The 25,001-nt window shown below is 43.2% G+C and overlaps 1 protein-coding gene across 5 annotated transcripts in view; it reads right to left on the bottom strand.

Annotated features, from left to right (window-relative positions):
• The window catches only part of NXPE3 (neurexophilin and PC-esterase domain family member 3), a 66,619-nt gene that overhangs the window by 12,398 nt on the left and 29,220 nt on the right, over positions 1 to 25,001 (bottom strand). For all 5 annotated transcript variants that reach the window (XM_080654595.1, XM_080654597.1, XM_080654596.1 and 2 more), the window contains 2 exons: positions 8,539 to 9,293; positions 4,076 to 4,149 (listed from right to left, as the gene is read on the bottom strand). In XM_080654595.1, the coding sequence (XP_080510721.1) occupies positions 4,076 to 4,149; positions 8,539 to 9,293 (829 nt within the window). The remainder of the gene's footprint in view (positions 1 to 4,075; positions 4,150 to 8,538; positions 9,294 to 25,001) is intronic.

Below are 25,001 nucleotides of genomic sequence, written 5' to 3'. Positions count from 1 at the left end.
AAGGAAAAATACCAATTAACAAATGTCTTAAGAATGAGATATATAGCAAGTCATCAATAGAACACCACAAAAATAACTGCCACATGCAAGATCTACTGATGAATACTAAAATCAGTGGGTGAAAGTGTAAGCAGAAACAGAACGTTTATGTAGTCTCTGCATTAGTTTTCTGTGGCAGCTGTAATGAATTACTACAAATTCAGTGGCTTAAAACAACATAGTTATTCTTTCAGTTTTGGAGGCCAGAAGTTCAAAGTCAGTTACCACTGAGCCAAAACCAAGGTGTCAGCAGAGTCACGCCCTCTCTGGAAGATGTAGGGAAGAATTGGTTGGCCTTGCCTTTTCTGGAGCTGTATTCTTTAGCTCATGGCCCCTTCCTTTCTCCATTCTTAAAGCCAGCAGCATGGCACCTTAAAATCTTTCTCTGCTTCCACCTTCACACTGCCTTCTGTCTTCTGTAGGAAATCTTCCTCTTAAAAGGACACTTGGGATTGCATTTAGGGCCCACTCAGATAATCCAGGTAATCTCTCCTCATCTCAAAACCTTAACTTAATCACATATGCTAAGTTTATTTTGCCATATAAGGTAACATTCAAAAATCTGAAGGATTGGGATCTGGATATGGGGGAGAGGGTCATTATTCAGCTGACCAGAGTCTCAAAGTATGCCCCCAGAGTAGAGTAAATACAAAGATACAAATAAAAAGTTTTAAAAATAAGTAAATAAAAATAATTAATTTACAGTGAAGACTCCTGGCAGACACCACTTCAACCAAGTGATTAAGGTTAACATCATTAGCGATACATATCAGTATCATGTACCCCCTCAAAAAGATTAAGGTTGTTAGCAATGCATACTGACATGTAACCCCTTAAGAGGAATACCACATCATTTCTGTGCTACTCCTTCCAAAAATGTATAACCTCATTCTAATCATACAAAAACATTAGAAAAACCCAAAGCTATAGATATTCTTAAAAATATCTAACCAATGCTCTTTGAAAGGGTCTAGGTCACGGAAGATATGAAAGACTGCGGAACTGTCACTGAGGGAGGGCAAGTAAGTGTGGCGACTAAATGAAATGTGGGATCCTGCACTGGATTCTGGAACAGAAATAGGACATTAGTAGAAAAACTGATGAAATCCAAATAAATTCTATAGCTTAGTTAATAATATTGTACTGGTGTTAACTTCTTAGTTTTGGTAAGTGTTCTGTGGTTACTTAAGATGTCAGCATAAGTGAAGCTGGGTAAAGGTTATATGAGAACTCTACTATTTCTGCAACTCTTGAGTCTAAAATTATCTAAAAACAAAAAACTTAAAACAGAATAAAGAGACAAAGGGAGGGAGGGTGGAAGGGAGGATATGAGTGCTTTGTTTAGGGTCTTTGGGCATCCCCTGCTGGGGGCACTCATATCAATAGAGTGACTTTCAGTGAAGTTCTGCCAAGCTGGACTTCTTCAATATTATAAACAGGGGTGAGCAAAAGTAGGTTTAGAGTTGTGAGTATGCAAAACAATGTATTCTTGTATTCTCATTTATTAATTATTGTATTATTTATTTTACTAGAGGCCCGGTGCACGAAATTCGTGCATGGGGGGTGGGGGGCATGTCCCTCAGCCCAGACTCTGCACCATCTCCTATCTGGGACCCCTTGAGGGATGTCCGACCACCCGTATGGTCGGACATCCCTCTCACAATCCAGGACTGCTGGCTCCCAACTGCCCTCCCCCGCAGGCCTGGTCCCCCCAAATGCCCTACCCTGCTGGCCTGGTCCCCCCCAACTGCCCTCCCCTACAGGCCTGGTCCCTCCAACTGCCCTCCCCTGAAGGCCTGGGTCCCCCCCAAATGTCCTCCCCTGCAGGCCTGGTCCCCCCCCAACTGCCCTCCCTTGCTGGCCTGGTCTCCCCAACTGCCCTCCTCTGCTGGCCTGGTCACCCCTAACTCCCACAACTGCCCTCCCTTGCAGGCCTGGTCCCTCCCAACTGCCCTCACCTGCAGGCCATCTTGTGTCCACATGGGGGCAGCCATCTTTGACCACATGGGGGTGGCCATCTTGTGTCTTGGTGTGACAGTCAATTTGCATATTACTCTTTTATTAGATAGGATCATTGTCTTCTTCCTATTATTATATTATTTCATATCCTTTCTTACAATTTATCTTTTAGGTTATGGTGGCTGATAATTTAATCTACTTTTGCCCACCCCTGTACACCAACCCCCCTTTTCTTTTCAATTATGTACAGCACCTGCTCCAAAATGGTTTTCTTAAAGCCAGGCTCTTCTGCTCCTACTGATTCATGGTTGCTTTCTTCCTCTAAAAATCTATCAAAAGCCTCACTAGTTACTGAACCTGCCTTCTCTCCACAACCACTTCCTGGAAGAAACTCAAGACCTGTCAGATGCAAGTATACCATCCAAAGCTCCTCCTACTGACCATCCCACTGGATACCCAGAGACATCACAAGGAGGGCAAGCCAGACAACAGAGAGAAGAATAGATGTGGTCGTGGGACAGGGCCTCCTGAGGTATCAAAGATGAGGAAGTGTGAGGAGTGCACTTCTCCATGGAGTGCAGTATGTGTGTGTGTGTGTGTGTGTGTGTGTGTGTGTGTGTGTGTATACATACATGTACATATATATGTATGTATATATATATATATGTATATATGTATATATGTATATATGTATATATGTCTTATGTAATAAAAGGGTAATATGCAAATCAACCGAATGGCAGAACAACCAGTCGCTATGACATGCACTGACCACCAGGGGGCAGACACTCAACACAGGAGCTGCCCCCAGGTGGTCAGTATGCTCCCACAGGGGAAGTGCTGCTCAGCCAGAAGCCCTGAGCCGGGCTCACGGCTGGCAAGAGCAGCGGTGGTGGTAGGAGCCTCTCCCACCTCCACGGCAGCGCTAAGGTGTCTGACAGCCCGATGCCCACGGGGAGCAGGCCTAAGCCATCAGTCGGACATCCCCCAAGGGCTCCCCAACTGGGATGTTGTGCACTGGGTTTCTAGTATATATATATAAGCTTTCAACAGCTAAAAAGATGTTGTTTCAATCTGCACTTGATCTTAACCAAAAGGCCAAGAAGCAATTGTCTGCCATCTGCATAAGCCTCTGTAATAATGTTCATCCTTTCTTTCTACTGAAAATCACTTTAACTAATTATATCTACTCTGTAAAAATATAACACATACACTTACTCTTCTGAAATTCATTCTTTTAATGTTAATAATATCCTGTACCAATGGATCAGGATTACCTGGAAGGTTAAAATATAGATTGCCATGCCCACCCCCTCTTTCTGAGGTAGGACCAGAGAATTTGCAGTTCTAGCACGTCCCCTGGTAATGCTGATGCTGCCAGTCCAGACACTACACGTTGAGAACAACTTCCTTTCACTAACCCAATGTTTTTGATTTAAGAAATTTCCATGACAATTGTACACACATTTCTTGAATATATCTGGAGCAGTGCTAGCTATCCAAGAGCAGTGGCATCCAACAAAATTTTCTGCAATGATGGATACATTCTTTACAAAATGCTATCCAAAATGGTAGCCACTAGCCAATTGTAGCTACTGAGCATGTGTGACTCAAGAATTAATTTTTTAAAAAAACAACTCATGGACAAGTGTGGTGAGTGTGTGGGGGAGAGGGGGAGTGGAAGAGGGTATAGAGGGGATAAGTGGAAAAAAATAAAATTAAGTAAAAAATTAAATTTAAAAAGAATTTTAATTAATTTAAATTTAAATAGCCACATATGGCTAATACCTACCATAATGGACAGAACAGTTCTAAAGGCTCTTGAGGAGCCAAAGGAGAGAGGAGTGGGGAAGAAGACAACTTTTACGTGAGTATAAATAGCAAAAGCCAAGATTATGCACATAAGGTTTAATTGATTTAATTTAATCTAACAGCTCTTTCAGTATTTTCTATTGTGCTCAGAAGTAACCATGTCACATTAAAGGGGAGGGGAGGGTTTTGTAACATCAGTGAAACTACAGAGCCTCAACCCATTTAGCAAGAAAAGCAAGAAATCATAGAGCTCATTCCTTTTTACCTTTTATTCTCCTGGGAACTACAGTCACCCAATCAGGTCCGCTGGAGTTGATTGGCATTTTGATATTGACACCACTTAAAGAGGAATAAAAAGAGTACAGACTTAGATTCAGGAATAGTTATTTTCCAATATGTGTCTTTATTTACCAATAAAAAATGGATATGATTTCATAGATGCTCATTAAGATTAAATATTCTCATAAAATTAATCAACACAATTAACAATTAGTAACTAGGTCTCCAGAAATAAACAGGTCTTATAATCTGGACAGAAATTAAATAGATTAATTTTTCACTGCTAGCTCTTAACCCAAACTCCCAAAATGACAAATTCTGGTTTGAATTGCTTACTACCCTCAGACTCGGAGAAGGCTCACACTGACGAGAATATCGATGTTGTCACTACCTAGTTCCTAGTTCTCAGGCTGCAAGCCTGTGCAGCAGGAAGTCACACGCCAGATTCCTTCGGCCTTGCCCAGAACTGAGAGGAGTCCTGCTGTAGGCTCTTGGCCCCAGACACGTGCTCATGCAGTACTTTGTTCATCATTACTATGGCTCCTCAGGGTCTGTTCTCCTTACTAAAACATGAACTCCTTGACGACACAGATTGTGTCTCCCTCACCTTTTGTTTTCAGTACCTACTAGCACAGGCCCTGGTCTAGAGTCTGTGCTTAGAAAATATCTGATGGAGGGCTGTGTGAAAAGTGAGAGAGACTGGAGCCCAAGAGAAAAACATTGAAAACCAGGTGAACTCTTCCAGAAACTGGGTCACAATAACTAGGTCTTTTACACTTAAACCAAAAACAAATTAAAAAAATAAAATACTAACGTTCTAAACTCTTGATATGGGTACTTGCAGTCATGATTTTTTGTTTCATCAAAAGTCAATTCAAAAGAGATTTGTTCTTAAATAATTCTTAAACTTTACTGTATGCCAGGCACTCCTAGATGCCAGGGATATAATAGTAAACAAACTCCACAGCATCTCCTCCTTTATGGAAATGACATTTAATGGGGGAGAGAGACAAAATAACAATTAAGGAAGTATAGGGGGTTACATTAGAGAAAACAAAATTTCATAGCCTAAATAAGTGACACTTAAGAGAGCACACATCAACTGTATTCATGAATTTAGAACTTTAAGCAAAGGAAACAAAGAAAACTTTACCTCTGCAATTTTCCTGTAAAAATGTTTAACTCACTCTAGTCGTGCAGAAACAATAAAGCAGCAAATCCAAATTAAGGGACATTCCACAAAATAGTGACATCAAAATTCTTAGCACTGTAAAAAACAAATAAACTGGAGACCTCTTCTGGATTAAAGGAGATTAAAGAGATAACTAAACACATTGCGTGTAAACATTGACTCAATTAGTTAAAACCGTGGTCGGCAAACTGCGGCTCGCGAGCCACATGCGGCTCTTTGGCCCCTTGAGTGTGGCTCTTCCACAAAATACCACGGCCTGGGCAAGTCTATTTTGAAGAAGTGGCATTAGAAGAAGTTTAAGTTTAAAAAATTTGGCTCTCAAAAGAAATTTCAATTGTTGTACTGTTGATATTTGGCTCTGTTGACTAATGAGTTTGCCAACCACTGAGTTAAAATAAAAAAGGTAGCTATGAAGCATATTATTGGGACAACTGCAGAAACTTGGATATGGGCTACATATTAAATAATTATATCGTATCAATGATAAATATCCAAAGTATAATAACTGTGTTATGGTTATATGTTGGAGAAAGTCCATGTACCTAGGAGATGCATACTCATGGAGTTCAGTGCCATGATGTTTTCAACTTACTCTCAAATGGTCTGGGTGGAAAATTATACATAGACACACACATATAAACACACATACAGAGGGAAAGAGAGAGATAGCATTTGTGGTAAAACATTAACAATGGTAAATCTAAGTTAAAGATATAAGGGTGCTCATTGTTATTATTCTTGCAGAGTTTCTAAAGATTTGAAGTCTTTTTAATACAAAGTAAAAAAAGAATTATAAATCATGCTAAAATAAAGGGAAGCTTTGTATGTGATAATTTCATTTTTTCAAAAGGTTTTCCCTTGTATTAACAGGATCTTCTAAGCAAAGTATTGTTGTTTTTTTTTCCAAAACCAATACTTTTTTTCCCTTAAGAGTAAAAAACAAGCATTAGCTCACCTTATTTATCCATCATTTAGGAACCCTAAGACCAAGATTAAGCTTCTTAATCCTTTCTGAATTAAGCAACATTATGAGCCACCAAGAAAAGAAGTAAAAATGGATATCAGCTTACCATATTCAGGCCATAGGTTCAAAACAGTATACACAAAGATCTTTCAAGTGATCAATTTCAATCTTTCTCTTTCTCTTTCAGCTAGCCTGGTGCAAAGTTTCATAATTTTAACAGAGTAAACAATGCAAAAAATAAAATCGGTATCAGGACTCTGTCAAATATTTGGCTTCCAAAAACTTATGCCACCTCAAATAGTTTTTCCAGAAAAATCCCAGGTAAGTAGAATTTTTTTTAAAAAAATATGTTTTTATTGATTTCAGAGAGGAAGGGTGAGGGTGAGAGATAGGAACATCAATGATGAGAAAGAACCATTGATCGGCTTGTCTCCTGCACATCCCGCTACTAGGGATCAAGCTCGCAACCCGGGCATATGCCCTTGACTGGAATCAAACCCTGGACCCTTCAGTCCGCAGGCTGATACTCTATCCACTGAGCCAAACACGCTAGGGCAAGTAGAATTTCTTAATGATTCTACTACAAAGTGCCATCAGCCAGCCTCATCCAGAATTTGCAAGAAAGGGCAGGGACAGATATTATTCTATCCTTCTGCATTCACAGGTTTTTGTTTTTTTTTTTGTGTGTGTGTGTGTGTTTTTGTTTGTTTTAGTAGTAGGATTTATGTTAGACATATTTTAAATTTGACACTATTTCATTCTCTAACCTTTCTCTCACCTGGAATCCGAGTAAATGACAAGCTGTGCTTTTTTCCTCTGTTAGGCCACTAAGTAGGTTGACAACACAACTCATAAATGAGCAGTTTTCATTCACAGACAAAAAGTGCACAGAAATAAAATAACTTGTTCATAGTTATCAATAAATAGCATGCCTGAGATCAAACACAGGATTAAAACTAAAGCTAAAGTCCTTTTGCACGCCTCAAGTCAGTACAATAAATACATTGAGTCGTGCTCCCTCTGCTGGCCTTCTAAAAGCATAGCATGAGTCCATCAAATGCGCGGGTAAACTGGAACAGAGTGGACTCCAGAAGAAGCTCCTATAGACCACATACCTTACGGTAGGAAATTTTACCACATCAAGTGATGACTGGACTTAAAATATAAAATGTTTCAGGGTGCCCAATGAAATCAACAAAAATATCTCTCTACCAAAGAATGTTTAAAAAGTATGTTTCATTAAAAAAAATTTTATTCTTTCAAATAATTTTGACCATGTAGCTTTTATAACTTTTTATATCTTAAAAGTATTATTTTATTTCAGCACTACATGGAATGTTGAAGGAAATAGAAAGTTTAATCCATACTAATGTGCGTTCCATTCTGCACATTAGTACATGTTGATCATTATGCTAAAAGAGTTTTATACTTACGCTCAAGAATATAAAACTGTTAACTTAAAATATATGGTTTGCTGTGGTATTTCCTGGCTTCCCATGCTCATCATTAAATTAACCCAGCAATGTTGCTATATTCATAGTCTTCTTCCTATTAATAAATGTTTATATGATTTTAACAACTGATATGTCACTTAAAATTATTTTAGTTTAACTCTGGCCAGTGGCTCAGTTGTTTGGAGCATCATCCCATACACTGAAAGGCTGCGGGTTAGATTCCTGGTGAGGACACATATCCAAGCTGCAGGTTCGATCCATGTAGGAGAGCCTGTGGGAGGCAACTAATCAATATTTCCCTCTCATATTGATGTTTCTCTCTCTTTCTCTCTCTCTCCCCCTTCCTCTCTCTAAAAATCAATTTATAAAGAACACATATCCTTGGGTGATGATTTTAAAAAAGCTTTAAAAAGTTATTTTAGTTTACTAGACATGAAGCTAAAACACTGGCCTGACTATAAGGCCTCTTATCAGCCCTGTTCTTGGATGATTTGTATATGTCCTATTAATTAATGATCTTGCTTATAGAGCTATATATGTGCTACACAGTTCTGAAATAAAACATAAATATGAGGGTAAAAAATGAAAATTCAAGGGTAAAAGGTCTTTAATTTGAACTGAAATAAATGCTAAGCTTCGCTTTTAAAAAATCTATCACAAAGCATAAATCTGTGTTTACTTTCTTATTCACCACCTCTCCTGAATTGGGCCAAGTTTAGAGGATGTAAGTAGCACATAATCAAAACAAGAAAGCCTCCCAATGTGACAATGTCTCCTAAGTGGGACAAAGACAGGGAAAAGGGACTCTTAGATCACCCCCCAGGACAAGAAGCATGTACCTCTGGAAGAAAGCACTCTCTGCAGCGGTCAGGAGGCCCTTCTGGTAGCCACCTTTGAAATGGTTGATCCTGCTGCTGCAAGGGAGCTTCTTTGGTTTGAAGCAGAACCAGGGCTCTCCAGTGTACAGATCTGTAAAGTTACACAGGGGCAGGATCCTAGGAAGACACACGTTGCACTCAGTAGTTTCAGAAATCCTTCCTGAACGAAAGAGACTCTTGAAATAGACCCTGTCTGGTTTCTCTTCCTGGAGGTGCTGAAGAACTCTGATCCCTTCACTGGGGTGGACCAGAGATACGGACACTTTAACTTTGCCTGGCCAGAGCAAAGTAAAAAAGACCTTGTAAAACCCATTCTGGTAGTCCACCACTCTGCCCACAGCCCCTGCCTGCAGCTTAGGGGAGTGGATTCTGGCCTGCAGGTAGTCTCCACCATACTTCTTGGGCTGTCTTTGAAAATCCTGTACATGAACCAGCACCTCTAGCTGGCTTCCCACCTTGAAGAAGTCTGCAGAGTTCAAGATGACAAAGTAGCTGGAAGAAGGGTCACTGCTCTTCAAAAAGGTGACAGGGCCCACGTCAGGTATCTGCCTCTGTAAGGCAGTCAGCAAGGAGTCCTCCTCCACGCGCTCCTGGCTGGACAGAGTCTGATGTTCATAGCCGCAGTAAGGATTCCGGCTAGTTCCTATCACCTGGGAGGAAACAAACTGTCCGCTGCTGTCAATGAATGTGGCCGAGACAGTCTCACGGTCCAAATACTGAAAAGAAAAACACAAAATCAGAAACCATAGCTACAATAAACGTCTTATATTCAACCAAATAAATCTCTACTTCCGTTTAAATTTTAATATAACTATGTGGGATGACACTGTTTCAAAAAGCAAAGCTCACTAGTTTCACAGGGCTATGTTATTGTAACATAGTGAAATCAAAATGAGGAACAGTCATAGAGGGATCCCCACACTTTTGTGAAATTTACCTCCAGGTGCTCAACCAGGTGCAAAAGTAAATATTGGAGAAAAATCCCCCGTGCTTCCAAAAGAAGTGAACGGGTATCATTCTGAAATGTACCAGAGCACTCTGTTCTTAACAAGGCCTGACCTCAGGAGAAACTATTTTACCAGAGGCTAACCCACTGGGGTTTTATCAGAGCCTAACCAAACTTGGATAAGGGACATACCCAACTCCAGACCATTCTAAACATTCTGTCCAACTTTAGGAGTGTGGGGAGGGCTAAGAAGCACTGTTATGTTCACAGTCCAGAGGCACAGGCTCACTAACTGAGACTTAAACACGGGATTCTAAAATGCTTCACCTCCCCCACACCTTACCACCACTCCACAGAAAAGCCTATTTGTAGGAGTATCCCCAGTACATCATGTCCAGATTTCAATAAAAAATTATGAGATATACTAAAAGGCAAAAAAAAACACAGACTGAAAAAGACATATCAAGCATGAGAAATAGATTCAGGTACAGAAGGGATGTTGGAATAATCAGATCAGATACTTAAAGCAGCTATGATTCATATGTTAAGGCAAGCATGTCAAACTCACAGCCCATGGGCCGCATGCCTTGTTTATTTGGCCCGTGTTAGCCTTTGAGTTTGACATGCTTGTGCTAAGGGCTCTAATGGAAAAAGCAGACAACATGCAAAAACAGATGGGCAATGTAAAAAGAAAAATGTAAATTCCAAGGAAGAGTCAAAAAGAAATACTAGACAGAGCAGAGAGAATTTTTAGGGCAGGCAAAATACTCTGTATGTCATTATAATTATTGACGCATGTCATTATCAGTTGTCCAAACCCACAGAATGTATAATACCAGGAGTGAACTCTAAGGTAAACAATAGACTTTGGATGATTATAATGTATCAATGGAGGTTCATTCTTGGTAAAAAAAAAAAAAAAAAAAAAAGATGATAATAATGGGGAAGGCTATGCATGTATGGGGGCAGGGAGCATATGGGAAATACCTGTAATCTTTCTGTTGGGTAAACCCTGCCAGTTGGTTTTCCCTTTTCCTTTTTTGTAATATAAGAGCCTGACTTCAACTTTAATTGACCAGGCATTTTAAAGAGGCATCCACTTCAAAGATGGCTATCTAAACACACACACACACACACACACACACACACACACACACACACACACACACACACACACACACACACACACACCCCCCCCCCCCCCCCCCCCACAACAACTAGATAAAGAGCCAGGCAGCCCTGCCTCTCCCCAGCCTCCAATCTTTGATTTAGATAACTGACTATTTGGGCCACTTCTTTTCCTCTTTCCACACTTTAAATTCTCACTCTTATGTTTTGAATTCACCAATAAAAAGTGCTAGACCCTAGGTCCCCACCCTTGACACCAATAAAAGTATAACTCGAGGTCCACAGTCCCTCTCTTTCTCTACCCACAACCTCACTGTATGGGGCCAGACATACAATGTACCCCTTCCCCTGGGACTTATGAATAATAAACCTTGTTCTTTTTTTCCAAGTTTCATGATGGTTATTGCTGTGTCCTGAAATCATAAGAACCACAAGGGCCAGTCCAGCCACAACACTGGTTATCAAAAACTGAGACTGGCACAAAACACTTCCTCTCTATTTCATTGCAAGCATAAAACTTCTCTAGGATATAATGTCTTTAAAATAAAAATTAAAGAATTAAAAGAAATGCCAGAGCTCTATAAAGGGCTCAGCTGTGGAAAGAATCTCTGAGCTTGAGGCTATGTCCACAGAAACTTATAAAACTAAAAAGCAAAGAGGAAAAAAGAATGAAAAATGGGAACAATATTCAAAAGCTGTAGGACAAATCTCCCACACATATACACTGCAAATTGCTGCATAACCTTTTTAGTACTTAACCCATGAAACAGCTGAGTTAAATTGCAGGAGGGGGAGAAAAACAAACAAACAAACAAAAACAGTAACAACAAAGCAAAAATTACTCTCTTCAACAGCTAATATTACCTGTTACAAACCACTTAAATAAGGCCCGGGCTCCCCATCCATGCCAAACCACTTCAAAATACTTTAGAAGATAAAAATAATCCCACACAAGCTAAAATTACTCCCAAAACACAAGAGAAGTTTTAATGATCTTCTTGGACTCTATTATCTTAACTCTCATTTTCTTCCACAAAACTTTTACTTATGAAATTCAAAATAAAATAATAACTGAACACAATTTTTAATACAGGTCTAATGGAATTCTTTGCAGGCCAATACTTCAAAGTTAATGTTCCCTTTCTATTGCAAATGTTTGTCTTTATAAATTACTAGAGGCCCAGTGCACAAATTCATGCACAAGTGGGGTCCCTTGGCCTGGCCGGCAATCAGAGCCCATCGGGGCTGGCTGGCCAGGGGGATAGGGGCCACGGGAGGTTGGCCAGCCGGGGGAGGGGCCATGGGAGGTTCTGATCTGGGCGATCAGGGTCGGCCCGCTGGCCGGGGGAAGGAACCACGGGAGGTTGTCTGTGGGAGTTCACTGACCATCAGGGGGCAGTTCCTGCATTGAGCGTCTGCCTCTGGGTGGTCAGTGCACATCATAGCACCTGGTCGACCAGTTGTTCTGGTTGTTCGGTCGTAATGGTCACTTAGGCTTTTATATATATAGATTCTTACCTCTTGGGCTATACCAAAACAGGTGATGGGCCAGATTTTACACTTACATTCAGATATTTTCAACTGGAAGGATTTCACTACTTCATGCAAATAGGAATGAAAAAAAAAAAAAGCTGGAGTACCAATACTCATATCAAACAAAATAGACTTTTAAACAAAGGTTCTAAGAGACAAAGGGCATTTTATTTTACAAAGAACATTTTATAGTGATAAAGAGATCAATCCAACAAGAGGATATAACCCTTATAAACATTTATGTACCCAACATAGGAGCACCTAAATATATAAATTAAAAATTGATGGACAGCCAAAACCGGTTTGGCTCAGTGGATAGAGCGTCAGCCTGCGGACTGAAAGGTCCCGGGTTCGATTCCGGTCAAGGGCATGTAACTTGGTTGCGGGCACATCCCCAGTAGGAGGTGTGCAAGAGGCAGCTGATCGATGTTTCTCTCTCATCGATGTTTCTGACTATCTATCCCTCTTCCTTCCTCTCTGTAAAAAATCAATAAAATATATTTTTAAAAAAAAATTGATGGACAATAATACAGTTATAGTATGGAACTTTAACACCCCATGGCCATCAATAGATAGATCTTCCAGAGAGAAAATAAACAAAAATCAGTGACCTTAAATTATACATTTGACCAGATTAACTTAATTGTTATTTTTAGAGGTTTTTACCCCAAAGCAGCAGAATATACATTTTTTTCAAGCGCAGAGGGAACATTTTCCAGGATAGACTACACATTAGGCCACAATACAAACCTCAATAAATTTCAAAAGACTGAAATCATATCAAGCATTTTCCCAACCACAATGGTATAAAACTAGAAATCAATTACAAGAAGAAAACTGAAAAACGCACAAAGACATGGAGACTAAATAACATTTTACTGAACAATGAGTGAGTTAACAATAAGATCAAGGAAAAAATCAAATGATACCTTGAGACAAATGAAAATAAAAACACAACAATCCAAAATCTATGGGACACAACTAAGCAATCCTAACAGAAAAACTTATAGCTATACAAGCCTGCCTCAAAAAACAAGAAAATTTTCAAATAATAATCTAACCTTACACCTAAAGGAATGAGAAAAAGAATAACAAAGCCCAAAGTGAACAGAAGTGAGGAAATAATAAAGATTAGAGCAGAAATAAACAAAATAGTCTAAAAAATACAAAAGATCAATGAAACCAAAAGCTGGTCAAACAGATTAAAGCTCTTGGGAATCTCACAGGAGGGGTTACCATCTGAATAAGATGTTTCAGTAACCCCAGAAGGCATGGGCTGGGCATTCTGACACAAATAGCAAAAGGAGCAAATGTCCCTTGGATTTTGGTCCCAACTATACAACGGGGCAGAGATCAGATACACCTCCAGAAAGCAGCCATTTATTTTAAGAACATCACTCCCAATTAAGGGGTGGAGAGAAAAATTATTTACAAGACCCACTTCAGCTGTTGTCCCAGCCTATACCCTGCAGAAATGGCATGCATATTTGCAACAGCACAGAGCTCTCTCCCACAAGTTCCTTGGGCAATGAGTTACATGCCATTCTAGGATCAATGTATTACAAGACCACTTCAGCCCCTACCGTAGAGCCCCCACAAGAGATGCTCCCATGAATGAAAGAAGGTATTGTCCCCATGCCCAAAAAAGCATGGTATTTTAAAAGCATAGCTACGTGCCCTTTTGCAATCTTCCACATTACACAAGTGGGCAAAGGTCATTGCCAAGGCAGTCAGGAAAATAAATTTGGCCGATGCCAGCATGGGGTTCTATTCCTACCAATGCTTGGGAACTGTTACATGAGACGTTCCACTGATCACATCCATTAGAAAGCTACGGTGATGCCTAACACCAGAGTTGAAAAGGAGCCACATCCACTACTACTCAGAGCTCCTTGAGACATTGAACCAAGAGAGGGGACACTTGAACATGGGTTGGCTGGCAACTTCCCCCAGGTTGGATACAGTATTTCTTGCCTGTCAGTCAGGAACATGGTCCCCACTGATTCTGCTGGAATCTGAGCATAGACATTGTATATGACTACAATGGCCTGGCTGTGTTTTCTCCACTGGATGAACCACACCACACATAGGCACACGTGGTGGTTCCCATCCATTACTTGTCAAATAATGCACAAGATTTTAGATACTGAGTGGACAGAAAAAGAAAACAAATCTTTAAAGGCAGGTGCCCCTCTGACTCCCAAAGAAGGTATCTGGATATGTGGCACACATATATGGCCTTATTTCCCTTATGGATAGACTGGTCACAGCACATTGGGCTTCCCTACCTTATGAGACTTTACCAGAAATCCCCCAAAACTTATCTGCTTTAAAGTCCCAGGGGACTCACAGTCTGTCTTGGAAGGAGTGGCCTGTTTCCATTGTCTCACCCCAGTATACCAGTGTTAGTACCAAGCTAGAAATTCAAGCCTTGCCTAAGTTCACAGCAACTGCCTGAAATGATTCTAGACAGAGCATTTTCTTGCTGAACCAACCAAGAAACAGGGCAAAGGAAAAATGAGATTTTGCAAAATAGAATGGCTTTACATATTTTCACTGCAGCACAAGGCAGGACCTGTGCGCTCATTAAACAAGAATGTACCTATATACTTTCTTATGAATCTAACATTACTGACCTCTTATCCTATATGAAACATGCTATCAATAAGGCTGATCAGATTTCCTTCGAAGACTCATTTAGTCGCTGGCTTGCTTCTCTCCCTGGGAAATGGGATTTGGCTACTCTGAGGATCGTCTTATGCCTAGAAGGCTTACTCTGCTCCTATTGCTGCTTATATTACTGTTGTGCTTTAAGCATGTAGACCACCTCCTGATATCTGACCCTAGGGACTCAGAGAAAGACAGGCAGATAAGATTGTGTGGGCCACAAAGATGTCAGAGGTGGAATGATTGATGTTGATGTGAACAAAACTAACTCCATCTCTGTGTCCCGCATTTCATTTCATTTTTTGAGTTTCTTTCTGAGTCTTTTGACCAACCTCACTGTCCTTAGCAAGCTTCCTTGTTGATGATTATTCTGATTATCCGAGTTCCTTAAAATGCAGCCATAAATATTTTTGTTAGTAATACCCAGGGTCCACAGTTGACATCTGGCATTGGTTAAAAATTGAATGCCATGACAATCAAGATAAATATCAAACCGGTAACAACATCGATTATAAACAATCACAAGACCACCAGGGGGTACATCCCCTGGTGCTACTGCATTCTTTGTCCTTTGTCTTGTCAGTCATTAGCACCCAAGGTAATACTATTTTTTAAGTTCTGTAACAGGGGTCTGCTAGCAGAGAATATCTGCACAGACTGCTGAGTCATTTATTGTGCTCCAACCCAATATAAATGACCCTATCATAATCCTGTTATAATATATGGACTTGCCTGCTTCGTTTGTAGGTCTTAAGATACCTTCTCCTTATGGTGGCCATCACACCTTTCCCCACCATCGCACAGCCCTTGGCTGCCCACCTCCACCCAGCCTCCCAGGCCATCCAGCATCCTAGCACAATCTGGTGATAACAGAATTACACAAGGAGAAGCAGCTTCCTGTCCTGGACAAACCAAGTTCCTTGTGCCCGATCCTGTCAGCATGTGTGAGTTCATCAAGGTCATCAGCAGCACTTACAGCCTTTTCCCTGATGGTGAAGACACAGCACGGTGCTCATGTCCACACCAATTTCGGAAGTGAGTGAAGGTGAGAAGGGTGAGGATGGAGTCCATATGTGGGAAGTGCCTTTCAGGAGACACATGGAACCAGAATGTTGGTGTGAGACTAGAAAAAGGCAGCTATTCTACAATTTCTGTAAACCCTTACAGAGAAAATAACAAGAGATGTAACTGAGGTTGAACAGTTGATCAAACCACAGATCAGTAGTCTTCCTTCCTAGAGTCTTAGAAAATTGTTTTTGTACATCAAGCAGAAAAACTGAGCTTGAAATGAGCACACACAACTTTGGGAGACTATCTTATTTAACCTGGATTGTCATGTTTTCAGGTTTTAGCAGTTTACAAATGAAATGCTTTGCATTCTAAGTGGCCAATAAAAATAAATCCTGAATTTATTTGAAGGTATTTTCCCCAATCAGACCTGTAACCTGAGCATTCAGGCAAACATCAAGTCTTCTCTCTTGGTTCACAGAACCGGCCATGTTTTTAAAAATTGAAAAATATTTGACATACAATATTGCGTGAGTTTAAGGTGTACACATATTGACTTGACCCACTTATATGACGGTATGACTGCCACTGTAGTGTAGTGAACTCTTCTGACAGTGGGTGTTTGGCTGGAGCCCAGCAGGCCAGCATATGATGGGAAATGACACAGCTTCCAGAAACTTTGGGCAAAGAGGAGAGAATAACCCTGCGGGCAGATGGAAGACATAGGACCAAGTGAAGGACAAGAGCATGTTGAGGCATTGCTTCCAGAGAGTCCACTGAGAAGCAGGGCTGCAGTATGGGGTGTGTACGGCCTGGGGTCTCTGAGAAGGCAGGGTGGCTCCGGATGTGGGAGAGGCACTTCTTACAGTGAGGGGACCTGGGCTTCTCCCACCCATGCCCTCAGCTTGACCCTGGGGTCCACAGTTGGCATATGGCATTGGTTAAAAGTGGAAATAAATATTATGGTTATTGCACAAATACTAAAATGCTACCTTAAAACATTCCCAATGCTGTAGATACAACAGAAAAAGTAATTAACCCCCTAACAGTGTAACTTCAAACTTTAATTTGTGGTGGAATAATAAAATTATGACTGAACAATAATTTTTATTAAAAATAATAATATGGTGGCTTGCTGGTTCACACTATCTCCACCCCAGGAGGTAACCCACATTCCATGCAACTCCCTTTCTGTGTTGTTCTAGGGTGGGAGTGCCCAGGGATGTCACCTCTGCCCATGTAGGCCTGTCCAAAATCTCCCAGGAGTCCCTGCACCTGCCCATACAAGTTCTCCAAAGCAGTGGTCGCCAACCTTTTGGACCTCAGGGACCACCAGTGGTCCGCGGACACTGGTTAGCGACCACTGCTCCAGAGCATGGACCTCGGCCTGCCGTCCACACCACTGCTGGGCCTGCTGTTGTAATGTCTCCCCCTCCTGCTCCAGGGCACAGTGCCTGTCTTTGGCCTGGAGGAGCTCAGCCAGGGACCCCTCTGTGCTCAGGGTCTGGGTTTCCTTCAGATCTTGCTCCCAGTCCCCAGCCTCAACTAGTGGCATGTCCAGGGAGGCCTGGTCCTTATCAAAGGCCCCCCAGGTGATATGCCACTAGGACATTAGGCTCAAGTTGCTCCCAGGAAGTTGGGCAGCAGGAGTCGTCGACGGCCCTCGGTGAACAGGGACATGCAAGTGGGACATCTTGCTCTTAAGGTTCTCAAGTGCACCAGGTCACAGGAAGGACCCTGTGAGTGCTGTTCTGCAGATGCCCTCAACTGGGTTTTGAGTCTATTGAGAGCTCATACGGAGGTGAGCTGAGGTCCAGGGCACTCTCCTTGTTGTAAGTGGCTGCACTCTGTGGAACAAAACACCAAGGAGGAATTCAAGGGGCAGCCCTTGACTTGAAGGGTCCCAGGTGAACCTGAGCACATGAAGCTTTGACTGCAGTTCTGTGGTTGCCCTAGACTGGGTTGAGTACACTGAGTCCCTGGAGGTGGGCAGGGATCCAGGACACTCTCATTGTTGGTCAGCAGCTGCCCTTGGTGGAAATGGAAGTCCAAGGAGGAGATCTCGGATTTGGGGCCTGGAAGCAGTCCAAGGTTGAGACAAGTTGCAGGTGTAGTGCCAAGCTACCCTCTGCTGAGTGTGGTGAAAGGGGCAGGCACTGGGTTGGAAGTCTCACAGTCTGCAGGGTGTCAGAGGTACTCTGCCCACCTGGTCAGGGGCCTCTCCTGTTTGACACGCCCCCACCCCGCCGCCGCCGCCACCGGCCTAATGGGAGTGCCAGGGTAAATAGCCTAGCCAGGCTGGCCGCAGAACGGGATGAAGCTCAGACTTGGACCAGAGAGGAGCAGGAAGGTGGGCGGCAACACGAAGGTGTAGCACAGGGAGTGAGCAAGTGGTACGCCATCCAGGGAGGCAAATGACAAGGGGGAGATTGAGGCAACCAGCAGGAGGACCAGCAGCGGGCACGCCATCTCTCTGCTCATTATGGCCTTGGGCCTCTACCTGGGGCTTTCATAGCCATGACACCCTGAATCAGAGGGCCTACTCCACATCCCCTCACACCCCCCATGCCCAGGTGCCAGGCAGCTTTCACAGAGACCAGTGCCAAGCTTTGCCCCCTGCAGCACCAAATCCCTCTCTCTCAATATGATCTTTATTTCACAAGTGGAGCATGGGGTAGGAGGGTCCCAGAGCAAGCAAGGGACAAGCTCTTGGTTATGTGGTGTGAGTCCTTAGTCCAGGGGTTTCCATGGTGATACTACAGGCTCCCTGGATCCTGATGCTACAGCTGCTCCCTTTGCTATTCCATGTCAGCATGCAGGTTGAGTGCTGGGTGGACAGGCTGCAGGTGGCCTAGGGCAAGGACAGAGGAGGGGAGACTCCAAGAGGAAGGGTCATCATATTGAAGGTCCAGGAAGTGGGCTGCTCATCTGAGAAGATGGAAGTGCTGTACCTAGACGGCACCCCATCAGCCCTCTTAGGTAGCTGTCTGCCTCCTCCCCATCACTGTGGTCATCATTGAAGATTTTAGTCTCACACGCTGCTGGCACCACTACATCCTTGTCATCATTTTCGATGACTTTCACATCCACAAATGCGCATGTGATGGCCACACCCCCTCAGGTGTCACCTGGAGATTGGAAGCCACAAGAGGGCGATGGAGCAGAAAGATGGCAACAGGGCCCTCCCTAATCACAGATAATCCAGGCTTCTTTACATGAGAGAGAACTGCCCAGTCACTGCTATGTTGGCATTCTGTGCTATGCAGACACAATGACAAGGCTGCTTCCCCATTCCATCGCCCCCTGGGGAAGGGATCTACTGGACCTGCATCTCCCCATCAGCTTCTGCAGTGCCAGGCATGGGGTTCCTCACCTGTCCAGAGTCACAACTTCTAAAGGCTACAGCAACTTTTTCATTCCCCAACTGTTCCACCTCCTTCACTCCACTGGGCCTAGGCATGTGCTCTTCCTCATCCTGGAGTGTTGGCCACCTGGCTAATCCTACCCATCATTGCACTCTCAGTCATTTCCTTTGGGGTGTCCTCCTGAGCCCCCACTAGCTCAGACTCCTCCTGACTTCTTCACTGTCCCATCACAATTGTGATCATATATGTATGTGTGGGACCATCTGATGCATGGCTTCTTTCCTCATGACACTGAGCCACCTGAAAGCAAGCAGCCCTGTTTAGATTCCCCTCTATACATCTCCCCTACCCTGGCCTCAGCACAGTCCCAGCACACAGAAGGCGTTCATACCTGCAGAGGTGTGGTCTCATGAGTCTTCACGTTTCTGCTTCTGTGGGGTCAAGACCTCAGTCACAAGGTCCTTGCATAGATTTTCCACCCAGGCCTTCTCTCACTATACTAGTAATTTCTGGCAGGTGACCACTACAACCCAGAAACTGGGCATGATGAGAGAGCCAGCTCCTGGGGCTGTGGAGAGAACCCCATGAAGAGCACATAAAATGCTCGGCTCCCTGCCTCCTCACCCATCACAGCCCCTAACCAGATACACAAGTACTCCAGATTCTCTTTGCCCAGGTCCTTGCTAGCTTGAGGATACTCTTCCAGTTTCAGGTGGCTGATGAAAGAGCTTCTAGGACAACCCACAAGCCAGTATAGTGTCCAGCAGGAAATAGGGAAATACACAGCAACTGCATCCCACCTTCCTGTCTTCTGGATGGAGATACCCTTCTCTCCTCAAGAAGACACAGGATAGATCCTGTGGGGCCGGATCCCTGGGGCAAGTGAAGTTACTAGGGGTGATCAGGGTAGATGCTAAGAGCCTGAGGGCCAGTGGGGAGGATAGCCTATAGAGGAAGAAGTTCCTGAATGAGACAAACTGTGGGCACAGTCTGAAGAGATGCAGACCTAGGAACACCAGAAGGGGTCTGAGCTCTGCCCCAGTTGGCTTGACCACAGCTAGACAGTAGGTAGGGGAGACATCAGGAATTGGTGAGTGGTCTATAGGTGCCACTGGTGAGGTGGACCCTAGGAGAGAGTTTGGGGGTCACTGGGCAGTCCTGGAAGGGTTGAGGTGAGAGCCCTAGGGTTCAATTGGGACTGGCCAAAAGGTAGAAGAGGCATGGGTGGGGGAATCATGGGCCTTCTTATGCTTGGTTCAGTAAAAACTCCTGCTGATCTTTCAAGGCCCAGTGCAAGGAGCCCTCCTCTCTGCTCTCCCAAGCATGTCAGTCAGCTGGGCCTTGCAGGGCCACGTCACGCACTCCCTCCACTACTGCCACTCCCTGACTATATGAGGAGAGCATGGTCATCATCTCCATTGTCCACCAAACTTCCATGTGGTGGCATTACCATAACCTACACTTGTCATCAACCCTTTTACCCTCCCAGCACTCCATTGGGAAGAGTTTGTCAGGTTTTCCATTTTTTATCAACCCATTTCACCCTTCAAACCAATCAGGAAGAAGTCACTGTGAAATATTCTCCCAACCCTCATCATCCTCCCAACAACTCTCAGAGAGTTATATCATACTCTCCATTTTTCATCAAGGGACAGCAAATCATAACTTCATTATACCACAATCTAATTCAACTTACCAACCACACACAGGGCAGGTATACTATCGTCTCAGTTATACCTCAACCACTTCTTCCACAGAAGCATATGCAAGCTCAACGTGCTATCAACTCAATTTACCGTCCAGGTCCCCCATGAGGAGCCACTGTAATCTTTCCACTTTCTATCAATTCAATTCACTCTCGTAATAATCTGTGGGAAACAGATTGTCATAATCTCCATTTTCAGTGGACTTGTTTCACCTTCCTAATCACCCACGAGGAAGGCAGAGCATAATCTCAATTTAAATCAATACCATCCCTCCTCTTAGAGCATAATTTCCATCTTACATCAATTTTCTTCATTTCCAACTACTAATGGGAAAGGTGCTATCACAGTCTCCATTTCCCAAACGAGGAAAGCAGGCACTCAGAAGATGAACTCCTTGACACAGGCACCCAGCTGGTAAGTGGAGGCTGCAGAACAAAAACTTGGCATTGGACTCTGGCATCAGTGCTCTACAGCCTGCTGGTGACATGAATGTTCCATAGCAACCTTAAAAAATGTATACAGATGTGCTGCCAAAAATGCCTAAAAATATCTGAAAAGGAAATTATCTGAGCAAAACCCAGCAGTTGGGAATGGGAGCAGAGATGGGAAGAAACGATTTTAAAGGCCTCATGGCAAAGTGAGGAGCATGCGGAGGAGGGAGCTTCCCAAGGATTTCATCCAGATGCAGATTCTGATTGGAGAGGCTCATACTTGGATCCCAGCTCATCCATCTGTTGAAGGTGGTTAGCTATGTCCCCATCCACCCCAAACCCTGAAGTTTACCCAAGGAAGACACCGTCCTCAGGAGCCACACTGCTCAAGAGTGGCCATGTTCTTACAAGACATTCTTTGAAAATTTTGGCATGATCAGCACTCCCGGCATTTTAAGTATCCTTTTCGGTCAAATTGATATTCACTGCTGCACTGAAATCTCATATATTACCTCACTTAACAGTCTAAGCTTGAAATGGGCAACTGAGGATTTAAGGGACCCAGGGAAACTTCCTCAACACTTCCAGCAAGTGTCCACAAGCTGCAGACATCACCTCTCCGGAGTCTGTGGATTCACTTCTTTGTCTCATGTCAGGGGACCCAGTGGCTCTCTGCTTCCTGCTCAGACCTGTAATCACTTTTTGCATGCACTGCTTCCCCATAGTGCTTTTTTGAGGATGAGACCAACCATTCTGGCTCAGTGAGAAAGGCTTCTACCTACCCCCCTACCCTCCTACCAGACCAACCTCAATGGCACCCAGAAGCTCTAGAGGCCCCTTCACACCCTTCCATCTTGAACAAGGTCTGCCCTGCCATCCGCCAACCTCTATAAGTTGTTCCTCCACTGGTCAATGCCACTGTGTCACCAACCCCATTTTTTCGGCCTGTCTGGATTCCCCCCTCCCCCCCCCCCCCACTGGATATACTGTGGCAGAAAAGAGAATGGGCCATTTTCTGTGAAACACCAAATAACTACAGGAATCCAACAGTAGATTTAGGGAGGCAAAACTCAAGGTAAGCATGATCAAACAGGCTAAGATAATGGGGTGGCTCAGAGAATATCTGTGCCAGAGTGGGTGAAGGTAGAGCCTAGATTAAGAAGGTCATGAGGAATGGCAGGATCTTTGACCAAGAGCCAGGCCAGCTGATCTCTGTGCCCCCACCCCACCAGCCAAGACTAGCAATTAGGGGGGTCTTCCTTCAAGTGGGCCAAGGGAAGCTGAGGCTGGAGAAACAATGAGAATACAATAGCTGGGGACCTGTGGGGTCCTGGGACTATACTACACCATACCCCACCCCCACACCCCAAGCACTGTGCAAGGAGGAGGAGTTACATCCTCACGCCAAGAGCAGGTTGACATAGTAAAGGACTTGTTATCTATAAAAAGTAATTTTTTGAAAAGAGCTTGGCTGATTGGAGAATGTAGCTAAAGGACAGATTAGTGAGCTGGACAATCACACAGAGAAATATTTCTAGAACCCAATACACAAGGATAAAGAGATAGGAAATAAAAAAGACAAATTAAAGTGGCCCCAGCATCCACACACTAGGCATGCTGCATGGGACTGGGTAGCACAAAGGGGCAGGACCCAAAGGAACAGGGTTCTCTGAGACTCCCAAGCCCAGATAGCAGGTTGAAAGGGCCTGCCAACTGTGCAGGGCTAACTGAAACAGAGCCAAGGGAAGAGGAACAAGCTCTCACATGGTGCCAGAAGCCCTCCCTCAAGGAGCTTTGTTAGCTTTTGAAAGGCTCCATCACTCACCTCATTCAGGACCCTCCTCAGAGAGACCTTCCTGCATAACCCTGGCACCTTTCCCAGAAATGCAAATCAATTACCACAATGAAATAACACCTCACACTTGTTAGAACAGCTAACTCAAGAAGATAGATGTATTGGCGAGAATGTGGAGAAAAGGGAACCCTTGTACACAGTTGGTGGGAATGTAAATGAGCTCATATGGAAAACAGTATGGAGGTCCCTCAAGAAATCAAAATAGAACTACTACCATATGATCCAGCAATCCCACTTCTGGGTATATATCCAAAAGAAATGAAAAAATGTATCAAAAAGATATCTGCACACACATTTATTGTAGCATTACTCACAACAGCCAAGATATGGAAACAACCTAGTGTCTACCGATGAATAAAGAAAATGTGCGTGCATGTGTGTGTGTGTGTGTGTGTGTGTGTGTGTGTGTGTGTGTCTAATGGTATATTATTGGGTCCTAAGAGAGAAGGAAATCCTGCAGTTTGTGACAACATGGATGAACCTGGATCTTGAGGGCACTATGCTAAGTGAGATGAATCAGACAGAGAAAGACAAATAATGTATGACATCACTTATATTTGGAATCTAAAAAGGACGAACTAGTAAAAACGGGCTAGAGGGTGGGGGAATTTGGAGATGCTGATCAACTAGTAGATCAGTAAGTCCTGGAGATCTAATGCATAGTGATTACAGTCAACAATTCTGCAAAGTTGCTAAGAGACAAGTGTAGAGAGCACCTGGGAAGGCACATGAGCATTTCTTTAATTGTTGTCAGCTGAATTCAGTGGCGTTGGCAAAGCCACATCCTAGAAACACACCTTGCCAGAGGCAGGAGTGTTGTCAACTTGACCTTCAGCCCAGGCGCTAGGGGTGGGTTTTGTTATCTAAATCCAGCCAAGCACCAGGAATGAATACGACTCGTGCCCACCCAAGAATGCACATAATTTCCTTTGTCTTGACCTTTAGTAAAACTTCCTGGTTTTTGCTGTATAAAATAAACATGCTGTTTTGGCTCTGGGTCCCTGTCTCTCCATCAGAGGACAGTGGTCCCACCCAGCCCCAGCTTTTTCCTTACATCTCTGTATCTGTCTCTTTCTTTCATTTTCTCAATCCCCAGCAGCCCCTACTCAGGAGCCAGACCATTCCCTAGCCACACTAGACGTGGAAAAGAGAGAAATATTTACAGACAAGATTTAATTGTTTATACCACAGAAAAGAAATAATTTTGTGATATGACAGATGTGTTAGCTAACATTATGGTGGTAATCATACTGTAATATATCAATATATCAAATCAACACACTGTAGTACACCTTAAACTTACACATTTATATGTCGATTATATCTCAATTTAAAAAAAGAAAAGTAAAGTTTGCCTTACCTACTACCTAGGAAATATTCCAGCCTCCCTTTTGTTTTTAGTTGTTGTGAGGATATAATCATTGATGTAAACCATTAAGGACCAAACCGTATACAATGTATTCACAACATACCCCCTCTCCTTCTTACCCTGTTTCTCTCTTCCTTTCCCACTCTCTTATTCCTTCGGTATCTCCACTGACCCATGCAGTCATCCAAGAATCTCCAGACACTTGGTGCTAAGCCACCTGAATTTTACTCACAAATGAAAAGGAATGCAAAAAGGTCAATTTGCTTAATTTTCCTAAAAGACAACTCTATCCTACGCCAGTGATAAGGGCAACTTCAGGGCCTGCGATCTTTTTAGATGCAGAGCCAAGAGGAAACACCAATGGTCCCTCCTGGAGCCACTGTAAGCTGTGGACTAGGTTGCCTGTCCCACATCTG

This window comes from Plecotus auritus (assembly GCF_963455305.1).
Source record: "Plecotus auritus genome assembly, chromosome: 2".
NCBI lineage: Eukaryota > Metazoa > Chordata > Mammalia > Chiroptera > Vespertilionidae > Plecotus > Plecotus auritus.
Note: the sequence above shows the minus strand (reverse complement) of the source record. Positions and strands in the feature narration are given on the sequence as shown.